At 32.1% G+C, this 14,012-nt stretch overlaps 5 protein-coding genes across 5 annotated transcripts, besides 1 other annotated feature; 3 read left to right on the top strand and 2 right to left on the bottom strand.

The window, feature by feature from the left end:
- Positions 1-150: 150 nt before the first annotated feature.
- TVAGG3_0643270 (uncharacterized protein) lies at positions 151-381 on the top strand (the record flags this gene model as incomplete). The annotated part of the gene is made up of 1 exon (XM_001310567.1): positions 151-381. The coding sequence occupies one exon, from the start codon at positions 151-153 to the stop codon at positions 379-381; it is 231 nt and encodes a 76-aa protein (XP_001310568.1).
- A 648-nt stretch (positions 382-1,029) lies between these two features.
- Positions 1,030-1,465: a mobile genetic element.
- Positions 1,466-3,172: 1,707 nt separating this feature from the next.
- TVAGG3_0643250 (uncharacterized protein) lies at positions 3,173-5,787 on the top strand (the record flags this gene model as incomplete). The annotated part of the gene is made up of 1 exon (XM_001310566.2): positions 4,019-4,744. The coding sequence occupies one exon, from the start codon at positions 4,019-4,021 to the stop codon at positions 4,742-4,744; it is 726 nt and encodes a 241-aa protein (XP_001310567.1).
- Positions 5,788-6,269: 482 nt separating this feature from the next.
- On the top strand, positions 6,270-8,053 carry TVAGG3_0643240 (amino acid transmembrane transporter protein; the record flags this gene model as incomplete). Its single annotated transcript, XM_001310565.1, has 1 exon — positions 6,605-8,032. One exon carries the CDS (start codon positions 6,605-6,607, stop codon positions 8,030-8,032), a length of 1,428 nt encoding a protein of 475 aa, XP_001310566.1.
- Positions 8,054-8,213: 160 nt separating this feature from the next.
- Positions 8,214-9,152, bottom strand: TVAGG3_0643230 (protein serine/threonine kinase protein; the record flags this gene model as incomplete). Its single annotated transcript, XM_001310564.1, has 1 exon — positions 8,214-9,152. The coding sequence occupies one exon, from the start codon at positions 9,150-9,152 to the stop codon at positions 8,214-8,216; it is 939 nt and encodes a 312-aa protein (XP_001310565.1).
- Positions 9,153-9,679: 527 nt separating this feature from the next.
- Positions 9,680-13,973, bottom strand: TVAGG3_0643220 (uncharacterized protein; the record flags this gene model as incomplete). Its single annotated transcript, XM_001310563.1, has 1 exon — positions 9,728-13,894. One exon carries the CDS (start codon positions 13,892-13,894, stop codon positions 9,728-9,730), a length of 4,167 nt encoding a protein of 1,388 aa, XP_001310564.1.
- Between the last annotated feature and the right edge of the window lie 39 nt (positions 13,974-14,012).

Raw genomic sequence — 14,012 nt, 5'->3', positions numbered from 1 at the left:
GAAAGTAATAGACCTTCAACCGACCTAGTTGATCCGCAGGAATTAAGGAAAAGACGACGAAGCCGCTAAGCGGCTCAGATGGACTCAGAGAGTCCTAATAAAAAATAAAGTTAATTTTAAAAATATTTTTTATTTTTTACTTTTAATAAAATGAGTACTAAAATTACTGAAGCAACAAAACAAAAGTTTTTAGTTGAATACATTAAATCAGGAACTATTCCGGAAGGTTTTTATGTTCATCAAATGAAAGATGGTAGAGTTCAATTTAGAAAAATTAAGCAGCCATTAGATAAAAATGGTATTTTGAGAAAGATTAAATTATATGAAGATAATATAGCAGAACTGAAGAAGAAGTTAGAAGAATTCGAAAAATCAGATTAGATATAAAATTTTATTTTTATATAAAATGAATTTTACTAATAAATTATTAATTATCGTTTCATTACTCCTCATCTCCCGTGAAGCTCGTTTATGGTATGAATCTTTAACGTATGTGGATGACACTGATGATGACATCCCTGAATCATGCCAGCATATTTACTGTTGAAAATTCACAAGGTTAGAAAAGACCCAAAGGGTCTGAGCCACTAAGCGGCGAGGTTAGAAATGAGGTTAGATATCGGGTTAGATCTACCCTAAGCCGCGTAGCGGCGAGATGGGCTCAAAGAGCCCTCTAAATTAATTTTATCATTTATGAAAAATTTAGTATATACAGAAATTAAAAAATTTTTGAGTTAATTTATTTTTAAGTTTATTTTTTTACTCTGGGTGTTAAAATCTATGATAAAAAAATAAATAAAAAATTTTAACGTCAATTTTTTAAAGTTTATTTTTTCAAAAATTATTTTTTTTATTTTGTGAAGTGTCAAAAATTTTAACGTTAATTTTTAAAGTTAATTTTTAAAAAATTATTTTTTTTATTTTTGTAAATGTCAAAATATTTTAACGTGTCAAACGGTTTTTGTAAATTCTAGTAATTTGAGTACTAAGGGGTGTAGACCCTTGGTACCCAATTACTAGATACTAACTAAAGTTTCTCCCATTTGTAGTGGAGATGGAAGGCTTTGAGGTATATTGTATTAATATATACCCCAAAGCCTTCCATCTCCACTTGAAAGTTACAAAACTTTGGGTTAATGTCTTGCAATTAACCCAAAGTTTTGGAACTTTCTGATAGGAATTGCAGGGTAAGAGGTATATAGTATGAATATGTACCTCTTACCCTGCAATTCCTTCATAAAATGGGAGAAACTTTGTCCGAATAGTTTAACATTCGGACAAAGTTTCTCCCATTTTATGAAGGAATTGGAAGCTCTGAGATACTGATGAAATGTCAGTAACTCATAGCCTCCAATTCCTTCCTGAAACTTATAAAAGTGGGCCTTAAATGCATATTAAATTTGACATGTAAAGTCCACTTTTTGTGAGCGGGGATTTGACGGAGTCAAATCCCCTTTTTCGTTTATTACATTTGTCTACGTTCAAAAACTGCTTCATCGTTAATAACTTTTCGAGCACGAACAAATTGCTTTGTAGTGTAATTTTCAAAAGCTCTTTGTTGTGCAGCTCCAGTTAGAATGTTTTTAATTGCTAAATTTCTATATGGTGTTTATTTTTGGACAGATGACGTATTTCTTGTAAGAGCCTGAGCTGTAGAAGCTTGTTCAACATATAAGTCGTGTGGGAAGTCACTATTTTCACGTTCCATTTGAGGATCTTCTGGTAAGACTGAAGGAATTTGAGGATCAATTTAACCAGTTGTTCTGGATGTTTTCATGACTTTAGGTAAATTATGAAAGCTTGAGCTTGACCTTTGGAAAGTTGAAAGCTGTTTTGTCCAATTTTGAGGAAGAGTCATTTAGAAAAACAGGTAAAAATTGAAATGCGTCGGTTTGTAAATTTTGTGATAATCCCATAGAATATTCACAATTGCATATCAAATATTTAAATGGAAATATGAACTGTCCCAACAAATCTATATGCTCGCAAAATGCAAAAGAAAAGTTAGAATGATCAATTTAAAAGTGACAATTTGAGAAAAATATTTCAATTCAAAAGTAAATTGAAAGCAATATTAGTTATTGCTTATTAAAATATGTTTAATATTTGATGTGTATTTATTTTCAGCAAATTGCTTCTGTAAATTTTTTTACTTCATGTTCTCAATTTCTTTTCTTATGTGTTTTTATAACATTGTTTGTTCTATAAAGTGCATGCGATATTTTGAACTTATAATTTCGATCATTTTAATTCAAAATTCCTCAAATACGTTAGGTCAAATTATATTGAAATTTAAAATATTTCAAAAAAATCTCAATGTTTTGAAATATGTGCCTTTATAATAATAAAGCAAGAAATTATTCGGATCAATTTATAAAATATTAAACTTATTTGATGTTTCTCATTTATTGATATCATGGTCTCGCAAAACAATAGTTCATAGGCATTTCACTCTCAAGTATATATTTTTCAAGAAAAATATATTCGATAACACTCAATAATGGGAAAATTCTTTATTGAACATCAAAATCGAACTAATAACATAAAATTAATAATATTGTATTATTTAAAATTGGTTTTTTCTTGCAAAAAAATTCAAAATCTTAATTTTAAATACAAAATTAAAATATTTTACCCAGCAATTTTTAATTTCAAAAAATTCTTGGATAAAATTATATTAGGGATGCGTTAAACACGCCATTTGACCGGGCGTACATTTTTTTGTTCGCCCAAAAATTTCGCCATTTGAGAAATTCAAAAATTAAAAATAAAATTTTAATCTTGATTTTTTTATTTTCGTGATTTTTTTGAAACTTACATAAGCGATGAAATACTTTTTTTTAAGTAATCGTTTATTATATATAAATATATCTTAATAAATTTAATTCCTTAAGGTAGTGCGTGTTCAAATTTAAAATCTCATACAATATTTTCTTAATGGCGTATTTTTCTGAGGTCGCCCAAATAAAGGCGAATTCAAAATTGAGAACTCCAAGGCGTATGGCGAGTATTCAAAAAGTACGCCACTTACAAAATATTGAATGTGGATTATCAATTTTTTGGCGTGTTCAATTTCAAATTTTGATATTTATGTTTATTTTATTCAGTATAATGCTAAGAATTAAAATATAAAATTCATAGAATTTTTTCTTTGAAAATCTTTTACATTTTTATTAGACCACTCCTAGACTAGTCATCAGGTTATCCTCAGATCATCCTCAGACTACTCCTTATCAGATTACTCATCATCCTCAGACTACTCCTTATCAGATTACTCATCATCCTCAGACTACTCCTTAGACCCCTCCTCATCAGACTACTCCTCAGATCTTCATCATAAGACTCCTCCTCAGATCTTCCTCCTGAGACTACTCTTCAGACTACTCCTTAGAGTCCTCCTCATCAGACTACTCCTCAGATCTTCATCATAAGACTCCTCCTCAGATCTTCCTCCTGAGACTACTCTTCAGACTACTCCTTAGAGTCCTCCTCATCAGACTAGTCCTGAGACTAGTCCTCAGACTACTCCTCAAACTACTCCTCAGTCTAATCCTCAGACTCCTCCTCAGATTATCCTCAAACTACTCCTCGGTCTAATCCTCAGACTCCTCCTCAGATTATCCTCAGATTATCACTTTACATATATATCGATAACTAAATAATTACTTATTATACTTTCTTTATTTTTTTTTAATTTTAAAATAATATTAATATATCTTTCTACGTTTAATGATGAAAAGAGAAAGAGGAGTAAAAAGAGGAAAGAGAAAAGAAAGAGAGAGAGAGAGAGGAAAAAAAAGAGAAAGAAAGAAAAAAAAAGGACGGCGATAATTTTGTATTGTTTTGTTATTCGGCCGAATGGCGGCTACTTCGTACCCGCCATTCGGCCCCAAAAATGGCGTATTATTCTATTTTTAAACGGTCATGGCGTAAAACCGTCGCATCCCTAATTATATCTTCATTATTGTTCAAATTTTCATTTTAATTAAACTTGATAAAAAAAACATTTTTGTGATAAATGTCAATAACATTCGACGACATTGCAAATCAATTTGAGCAGCTATTCTCAATAGTTTCAAGAAGCAAAAAACTTAGTAAATCTATTATGTCACAACAAGCCAGTAATTCCAAATTGTCAAAATCCGTTAGATCAAGATCATCAAGAAAATCTCTCAAGTCATCATATTCTTGCAAATCATCGTGTAAAATGACATCTCCTGAAAAGAATTCTAGACTTTGCCCATGGATTGAAGACAATCGACATTATAGTACTCTTTTGTCATTGCAAAAACAATCTAAGCCCAAAAAATCTTTAAGAATGACCAAATCATTTCAAGGGTATAGAGAACAGGAAAAAACTTTCGACGAGCCCGAATTCTTTTCACCAGACTATGATACAAATTCAACAGAAGTATACCCATCATATTCTGACAGTGAAATGAATTCCGATGACGAAGAGATGTTTATAAGAGAAATAGATTTAATTTTGAATTCTCATATTCAAAAGAAATTCTTTCAATCATGGAGAAATAGATTTATGATACGCACATCAATTCTAATCAAAAAACAATTACAAAGCATTTCTTTATCTCATCAATATAATCATGAAAATGAGTTTTATCACGAAGAAGAAGAAGAATGCATACAAGATTCTTCAGAATCTCTACCTCCGAAAAGGCTGAGTGCACTTGATTCAGAAGAAAAAGAACGGTTGATTGATATTTTATTATCATCTCAAGAATAGAAAAAAAAAAGACATGTAATAAAGTTTGTATGATATAGTATCAATATTTTTTTTTTAAAAAAAGAGAGAATGAACCAAACAATCGAATAATAAACATTATTGTTGTGTCTGGAAATGAAATTTAAACCAAGACACAGAGTTAAGAATATGCAAAGATGGAGATAATATAACATCCTAAATTTCGAAGAATTCGAGATTTTGTTCTATAAGCCTTTTAAATGAGGTTAGATCGTATTATTTTCATGTATTTTCAGTCAAGTATTTCTGAACGAAATCAATAACAGCACGGTATTCGTCTTGATTTATTTCTCTATTTTGGATTTTCTTGTTGATATCGAACAATTTATCATTGATTTCAATCTCGTTCGAAAAAGATGAAGGAGTTGCTTGCTTCGAAATTTGCTGACAAAAAATCCCAATCTTTTCAGTATCATTCATTTTTGAAATGTCACTTTTGTATACATTTTACCAAGTATATGATTAATGGACAATATAATATCCAACCATGACTCTGTAGTTTTGTTTTCATAGACTCAATTCTAAAAATATCTAGATCGTTCCAGTTACTTGTTGACCAAATACTGCAAATATTATAAAATTCTTTCGTTGGAAGTTTCAGAGGATTTGAAACTTTATTGATTTATCTTTTCATCTAGATAACTATTAATATTCTGAAATAATCTTTCATTCATGCTCATTCATTGAAATCTTGCGCGGTTGATATGAAAATGCGGATAATTTATATAATTCGGTTTTAAAATGGTAAGAAATCATTATAGTATGATCAATTTTTGAAATTAACGCGATATTAAAATATGAAAATTGCAAAAATAACTTTTTATTAGATTGCCTATTACATTTATATCATAAATCATAAATAAAGCATAACGAAAATCTTAAAATCGATATTGATGATATTCTGGGTTAAAAAACGATGAGATCTAATTCAAAATGATTGAGTTTTGCTGAAAATAAAACCAATAGATAAAGACCTAATTAATAAATAACAAAACTTCATTAAATATCGATGAATTGAATTTGAGAAAGCGCATCGTTAATTTTAATATGTTTAGTAAGCCAGGATTTTGATACATATACTCTTTTTGTCTAAATTCTGATCAATTCAATCATTGAAAAAGTTGAATCAATATCAAAATAACTATCGCATATAACATAAAAATATATTTAATAATAAAAATTCCGAAACAATTATTTTTGAATGTCTCTCAATTGATGTGAATTTAAATTACTTTTCTTTTTTAAAAAATAACCTCATTTCTATAATCGATTATTGTCAATATCGGTCATTTTTAAAATCATTTGAATGAACAATAACTGTAATTCATTAAATCTGAATAAACATTGATCTCTACTGCTTAATATTTATATAGACCATCACGATATTTCAATAAAGTTCAATAATTGGGAACATAAATCTAAAACAATATAAATTATATAACAAGTCACAATTACTTAGATTTATATGCTTGGACGAAATATTTCAAAAATTGAGAATAGCGAAAATCTTGAACCGATTTCGTATGGTTCAAAAACGCAAAATAACTGTGAATATCACCCATGAATATCGTATAATAAGCGTAGATATTGCATGCTTACCCAATATCCTCTTAATACACATAAAAAATTTTGGTTAACTCGGCAAATTGAAGTTAATAAGAATCTAATTTTTGAGATATCGTTGGTAAAATCACCCCAAATTTCACCAGTGTGGAGCTCATCTGATATAGAGCAAATTCTATTTCAAAAGTTTGCTCATTTGCATTCAAAAATTCCTCTGCTACAAGTTAAAATTCCCACTTTTGGGTTATTTTTTCGACGTTAATTTAAATATTTCTTATAATGACCGATATTGAGGAACTCTCAACAGATTCTCAAGAACAACAAGCAGACAACATCGAAGTTGAGGCATCCAATCAATCTAAAATTGATGTTGATGGTACACCAATGAATTTACCAGAAGATGGACAAAACAAGAAGACAGAAACAGATGAAGACGGAAATCCACATGTTGAAGAAGAGGATCTTGATGATGAGAATCCTCATAAGTCCAAGTTTGACGAACCAGGACGTGTCAGAAGATTTACAACAGTATTAAACCTACTGAACAGTTTACTTGGTGCAGGTATCCTTGGTGTACCATATGCCATGAAATACATCGGTTTAATACCTTCAGTTATCCTTCTTGCCCTTATTGGAGTCCTATCTGATGTAGCCACTGTTCTTACAGTGAAATTGCAAGCAAGAACAGGCGCATCAGGACTTGATGACCTTGCATATAAGACATTTGGCCGTGCTGGATCCATTATCCTTTCCATTCTTTCAATGTTATTCCTTTACTCCGCTGAGATCTCTTATCTGATCATCGGTTCAGATTCCATCATGTCATGGCTCAGATTAGCAGGCCTCGATATCAGATCAGGCTGGAAACGCGCTGTAACACTCTTACTTTTCTGGATCTGCATCCCAGGCGCTTTGACCATTCCGAAGGACATCAAATTCATCAGCTACACATCATATGCTAACTTTGTCTGCATCGGATGGTTCCTCCTCGTCATGATTATCAAAGCTTGCGTCGTATTTCCAAAACACGGCGTCGCAAAGCTCACTTACGCTACATTTGGCTTCGGATTTTTCTCTGCCGTTGCCATGTACGGCCTCGCCTTCTCTCTTCCTGTCGTTGTTTTGCCAATTATCAGCTCATACAACAAAGATCTTAAGAAGAGGTCAATTGTTTCCGCAGCCGCTTCAATTGCATGCTTCCTGATTGTCGCCATTCCAGCTGTCATTGGCTACTTGATGTTTGGAGACAACATTCAGACAATTATATTAAATTCTTTCGAAGACAACGACGTTTTGATTACAATCACAAGAGCAACATTCCTCGTTGTTGTTTGCTGCTCATATCCATGCGTTGCACAGTCAATCAAAGGCTCCTGGGGCCAGTTGTTGTTCGGCCAAAACGATGCAACAAAGATTGATGGCTGGAGAAGAGTTGCCTTGTTCTTCATATTCAACTCAATCGCTGTCATCATTGCTATCTTCCTTCCAAACGCAGGACCAGTCCTCGCAATCGGTGGTGCACTCGGCGGAACACTCGTCGACTTCGTCTACCCTCCAACAATGTGGGTCAAGATCTCGAAGAAGAAATGGTACCACTGGCAGAACATTCTCTGCTTGTTGCTCACTTTGTTTGGACTTGTAGCAACGGCAATCTCAACATACTTAGCTGTAGTGGATGCTATAGCATTCCTAAAGCGATCTAAGTAAATAAATTAATTTATACTGTTCTATTAAATAAAAGAATTTCATTTTATTATTCGAAAAAAATTATTCATCTTCTTAGAAGTTCAATATTGATAATGATGGTAATGCTGCAATCGATGACACAGATAGTACATGAATCACAATAATTAGTGTTACAATTCTGATGTAGTATTTTCCATCGCTTTTAGAATTGTAACAGTTCAGACAGCACTAAAGAATGATTAGATTGAAATGCTTGTCTGCGTGCTGAATATGGGTTTTCATCATTATAATGAATTTTTGAAGTGCAAATCATGCAACTTTGAGGCTTGGACGGTTGCATTCTTGATATGAAATCTTTCAAATGATCTATCAAATCTTTGGCAGATGGGCGTTTGCTTGGATCCATTACTAAACATTTTTCAATAATTTTACCCAAAATGCCAAAACAAGTGTTTTTAATCTCAAGAGTTCCTGATTTAACTTGTTTTATGTATTTTGCGATACTAACAAGATCAAATGGAAAGTTTTGGGTCATCAAAATATGAGCTGTTACTCCAAACGACCAAATATCTGCTTTCATTCCATCATAGCATTTATGGCAGAGTATTTCTGGGGCCATACATGTTGGAGTGCCACAATATGTTAATAAATAATCTGAATATTCTGCAGCTAAGCCAAGGTCTATAATTTTTGGATTAAATTTATCATCAAATGCAATATTCTCTGGTTTCAGGTCTCTATGTGAAATTCCTCTTTCATGAAGATAATTTAATCCTTCGAGTATTTTAAAACATATATCAATTCTCTCGCTGAATGGGAGATGCTTACCGCTATTCAATAAATCAATAAGATTGCCATTTGGTAAATATTCCATTAATAAGCAGATAAAATCTTTTTCGTACAGTGTTCCATAGAATTTTGGTAGGCAAGGATGATTGAGACGCTCTGATAATCTTAATTCCATATCAAGATATTTCATAAATCCTTTTTCTTTAAAAGATTTTCGATCAAAGATCTTAATAGCAACATTTTGGTCTGTTTTTTCATCAACGCCTAAAGCAATTACTGCAAAAGATCCTCTTCCTAATATTTGAACTATCTTATATTTTCCAATTTGTTCTGGAATGGTGAAGCCTTCCATGATAATAATAAAAATTTGTTTATAAATCGATTTTCAAAAGCGATTTTGAATTTTCAACGTTCATTTCAATTTAATTTGTAAATATGCTTCACAGATTTATAGCGAATATGAGTATAAAACGTTCGGGCACGTTAAAATTTTTATCAGCTATTTATATCATTAGTTAATATTTCATATAGTTAGATTCAATTTTACTGATAAATATTTCTCCAAATGCCCGTACATATTAATTCAATTATATCTGAATATTATTGAAAATTTTTATGACTTTTGAGAGGATGATAAAATGACATTTTTGGTTGATTTCACATGTATGTATATCAGAAACTATAATGTGAAAATGATAAATTTTTTTTTGAAAAAAATGATGGAGACTTTTGAATTTAAAATTAGATTGTTAATGACTCTGGGATAAATTTCAACAAGAATCAAAAATTTTATATGTCTCATAAAAAATTAATTTAAATTATGAATCATATAAATATGTGATTTATATTTATCACATACTAAAACAAATGTTTCATTAACTAAAAATCATTTTTAACGATGACTTTAATTTTTTTAATATAATTTTTTTACATAATTAAATTCAATAAATGATTATAATCTCCATCTGCTAATTTCAGTAAAGCAGAATATTTTTCATCATCATTTATAACACTCTTCACTTCATTTAGTGAATCAACAAATTTTGTCTTCATTTCTTTGTCACAAGACTTCAAAAATCTGTGAATCAAAACAAGGCAATAGATATCAAAGTCATTTCTGACACAGATCTGGCCAACCACGATGAACATTGGGTCGAAACCTTGTGGAGGATTTGCAAGGGCAGAAGCGAACAAAAATGAAATTTCCAAGTCTTTTCGTTTCCTGAAGATGTCCTGCAAAAGTGAAATGTACTCCAAAATAGAGTCATTTTTGCTTTTGTGGACTTTACATAGATACTCAAAATAAGAAGACAAAAACTTCGAATAACCATCAGCATGAAATTCTGGAATAGAATTCAAAACATTGGAAATGTCCAATTTAATCGATCCACTCTTTGCGAGTAATTTGCAGTTAGCATCCAGGAGATTGCTGAATAAGGGACTTTTCGTTGAAACAAAAGTTAATTTCGAAATCTTTGGTAGAATATCACTTTTCACATTGTCAAATTTCACGTGATTTGTCAGTGCGCACACAAAATCATTGATTACTGACGCGCAGATTCCATTCCGCAAAAGATACTCAATGCAGCTAATGGACTTCCACAAACAGTCGTAAATAACTTCCCAAATAAAAGGTTGATAGGGCCGATTAAGTAAAAATGTGATACTTTTCAAACCATGTATTTTGAAAGAAGGCAATTCCAGACACAAAACATCTGTCAAGTAATTTCTCTTGAGTCGATTTCCCTGCTGGCTGAACGCGTATACTTCTGTCAGACAGACAGAAAACATCTCCGCGTGATAGTACAGTCGCTCGTGGTCATCAATTCCCTGCAACAAACTGTCGCCAGGACCTCTCGCCATGAAAAAGTAGTTGAAAATAGAACTCAACTCTTTGTGAATGGTATCTGATAAAAGTGACATAAAAGGTGATAATAATTGGATGTATTCTTGTCTGTAGCATTTGGAATCCCTGAGAAGCTGATATGGATTAATTGATAAAAAGTGACATCTTATCATTCTGAGTAAAGCTGTCAATTTTTTGTTTGAGAAGTCTTGTGATGATTTTATCTGGCTGAAAATAAATTCAGTCGACTCATCAGCATCAGTTGCGAATTTTGTGAAGAAAAGCGATAGTTTCAAGAAATTCTTCGTTTTCTGTTCGAAATTCGTCAAAAATTTGCTCAAAAACAAACTTTTGTTAGAACCAATCAAAATGTCGGTTATTGTAAACTTATCGGTCAGTTCACAAATCAAATTTTTCTCTGTGTAGCCAGGGAATTCCTTCAGAAGCTGTTCCTGGGACGGCTTCAAAACTTTTAGCAGGTTTTCGTCGTCGGAATGTAAATATGGCAAATAATATTCGTTATTAACCGTCAAACCGTTTTTATCGGCATATTTACAAACTTCTATAAACAAATCGTTTGAGTCACAAACATTTAGAACTTTGTCTAATGTTAATTGATCAATTTTGAGTGGAGAAAATCTGAAGAAATTCAGAAGAAGAGATTTTTCGTTTTGAATTTCCCCTTTTACAAGTAAATCTGACAAAGTGAACTTCCCCTTTGACATTTCATGAGAAAATGTGAACTTTTGCTGCTCTTTCTCTGTCATAATGAACTTTTTCATTCTTCTCTGGTGTTCTCTTTGGAAATCATCCAAATTCAAAATAAAAATCTTATCTTTGTGTTCAAATGCAAAATTAATGAAATCATCACTGGTTTTATCTGTTAATTCTATTTCGACTTTTGGTATTTTATTTAAGAAATCCAAGAAATCTTTGTCATGAAGAGGGAATTCATCGAATTTGACCTTTTCAAACAGTTCTTTTTCGTCAATTTTTTCATTCAATTTGACATTCAAAAGTAACAATTGTTTGATATCTTTTAGATTTTCTTTTTGCTTCTGGAGTTTCTCTGCTGCCTGTTTCTCGTCAATGCATTTTGCAATTTTGTAGAAAGAAGAGATCTCATCGTAGCTCAAATTCTGCGAAGATAAGAGAGCCAGAAAAGTTTGGCCAACCTTAAGTTTGAAATCCATTCTCGCGTTCATGAAAAAGTTCGCAATTTCCTTCGTCAGAGGCATCGAAGAGTTGCATGACAATATCTCGCAGATCACTCTGGAGAATGATGTGAAGCTGTCAGAGAACTTGTCGCTGTACACTCTGAACGACAAAGGAATGATCCTGAGCGGAAACAGTTTGACCAAAAATTCCATGAAAGGCTGACATTTTTCTGGCCAAATCTCAATCAGAAACAGAAATGACGACAAAAGTGGCTGGTAACTCCTCTCTTTAACAACTCTTAAGTCAGTAGCAACAATATCACTTTCTATAGTTGACAAAACTGTTGGCAAAATGTCAGAATACTTAATAGGTGAAGTGACTGGCAGATCTTTTTGAGTAACTGATGTAAACAGTCTGCAGACCCAGTCTAAACAGTATTCTTTCAATAAATGGTCAGGTGAAGTGAATAAATCTCTCTGTTTTAGCAAATACTCGAAACAGAGATTGGCCAAGTGAGGTGAAGTCAAATGTAATTCTACAATTTCTGACACAATTTTGACATATTTTTTTCTCAACATTTTTGGAGTTGTTTTCTGAACCGAAATCAGCACTAAAACGAATCTGGTGCAGCTCTCCGGATCAAAATAGTCTGTGTACTTCGTCAAATAATCGTCAATGATCTGAAAATTATCAAAAGTGACAAAATTTGACAAAGTTTTATTTGCTTCCATATTTAGTTCATCTTGAGACGAAAAGCAGAAAGACATCAGAAGGATGATGACTTTCTCCTCGAATTGGTCGTCCAAATTGTAAAAACCGTCAATCGAAATCTGGTTAATCAGTTTTATCAGTGCGATATTCTGAACCCATGTCAGATTGTTGAGGGAGAGCAGGTAGTTCATGAAGTTCTTCAGCGTTTCCTTGTCGAAATCCATGAATTTTGAGACAGAAGATGAAATTGAGTTTATCAAAGTTGTTAAAACGTCGCCTGACGAGTCAACGTTGTTTTTGAACTCATTCAGTATGTTAACTACCATTGTTTCATCACTTTGGCATTGCTCTAAGAGGTTTGCAAGTGATTTTATCTTTGAAATTTTTATTGAATTTTGATCTTCTGGTAAAATCTTTAATTCTTCAAATGAGGAAGGCAGCATCAGTAAAAACTTCATGAAATGCTTTGGATATTCGTGTTTTGATGTAATTGACTTCAATTTTTCTGAAAATTCTCTGTAATCTGAAGATTTAAGGCGTAATGAATAAGAGCATAGCAGTCCAGTTGCTTGTTCAAAGTCTTGAAGTATCGAATTTTCTTGCTCTAAGATGTTTAGTCCTTGCTGGAGGACGTAATCTTTATTTTCTGCTGTAAGATGATTAAATAAAGTATCATCACTGAACAAATATGGTCCAAATGCCAAAATAGATTGATCTAACTTGTTTCCAATGCAGAAGGAAAACATATCTTTCAATAAAATTTCTGGATTAAGCAATATTAATTCTATTGTTGAAGAAACATAGTAATGATTTGGATTACGACCAAAAGATATCAATAAGCTACGTAAAAAGTTTTGATGGAACTGAATTGGCAGTGGTCGCATCAATTTTATCAAATGAGGGACGTGTTGGATAAAATCACTAACATCAACACTGAAGTGATGTAGAACTGGTGTGTTAATGATGAATTTCTCTAAGTCTAAGGGGTTCACGTATTTGACAACATAAAGAAAACTCGAAATGATAGCAATTGATGTAGAAGGTGATTCTGCTTTTGCATTTTGTATAGCGATTGATAAGCCACGTAGCATGTTAAGCGGTATTATTGGAGTTAAAGTTAATAAAAAGCCACCTAAAGCAGAATATGCATTAATTTTGACATTAGCATCGCTATTATTTGCTATTGTAAACAATACTAATAGGATACTTGAAATGCATGCTTCTGGGTTTTCTTTTAATAACGGTTCGAACCAATTTAATGAAAATTTTGCGCGTAATGACTGCAATGCAGATACAAATTCAGCTGGTTTATCGGGCGGTTTCTGAATGTAGTCTACAAGTTTGTAGAAGTGAAAATCATGCTGCGTAACTTTCAGCATTCTGACATGTTTTCGCAGGTTGGGTATAACCGTGCACTAATTTGTGCCAGTTTGTACACATTTCAGATGGAATACAAAGATATTTGAAAATATATCATTTAAACTATCATATTTATCC

The sequence above is a fragment of the Trichomonas vaginalis genome, chromosome III (assembly GCF_026262505.1).
Source record: "Trichomonas vaginalis G3 chromosome III, whole genome shotgun sequence".
Taxonomy (NCBI): Eukaryota; Parabasalia; order Trichomonadida; family Trichomonadidae; genus Trichomonas; species Trichomonas vaginalis.
Note: the sequence above shows the minus strand (reverse complement) of the source record. Positions and strands in the feature narration are given on the sequence as shown.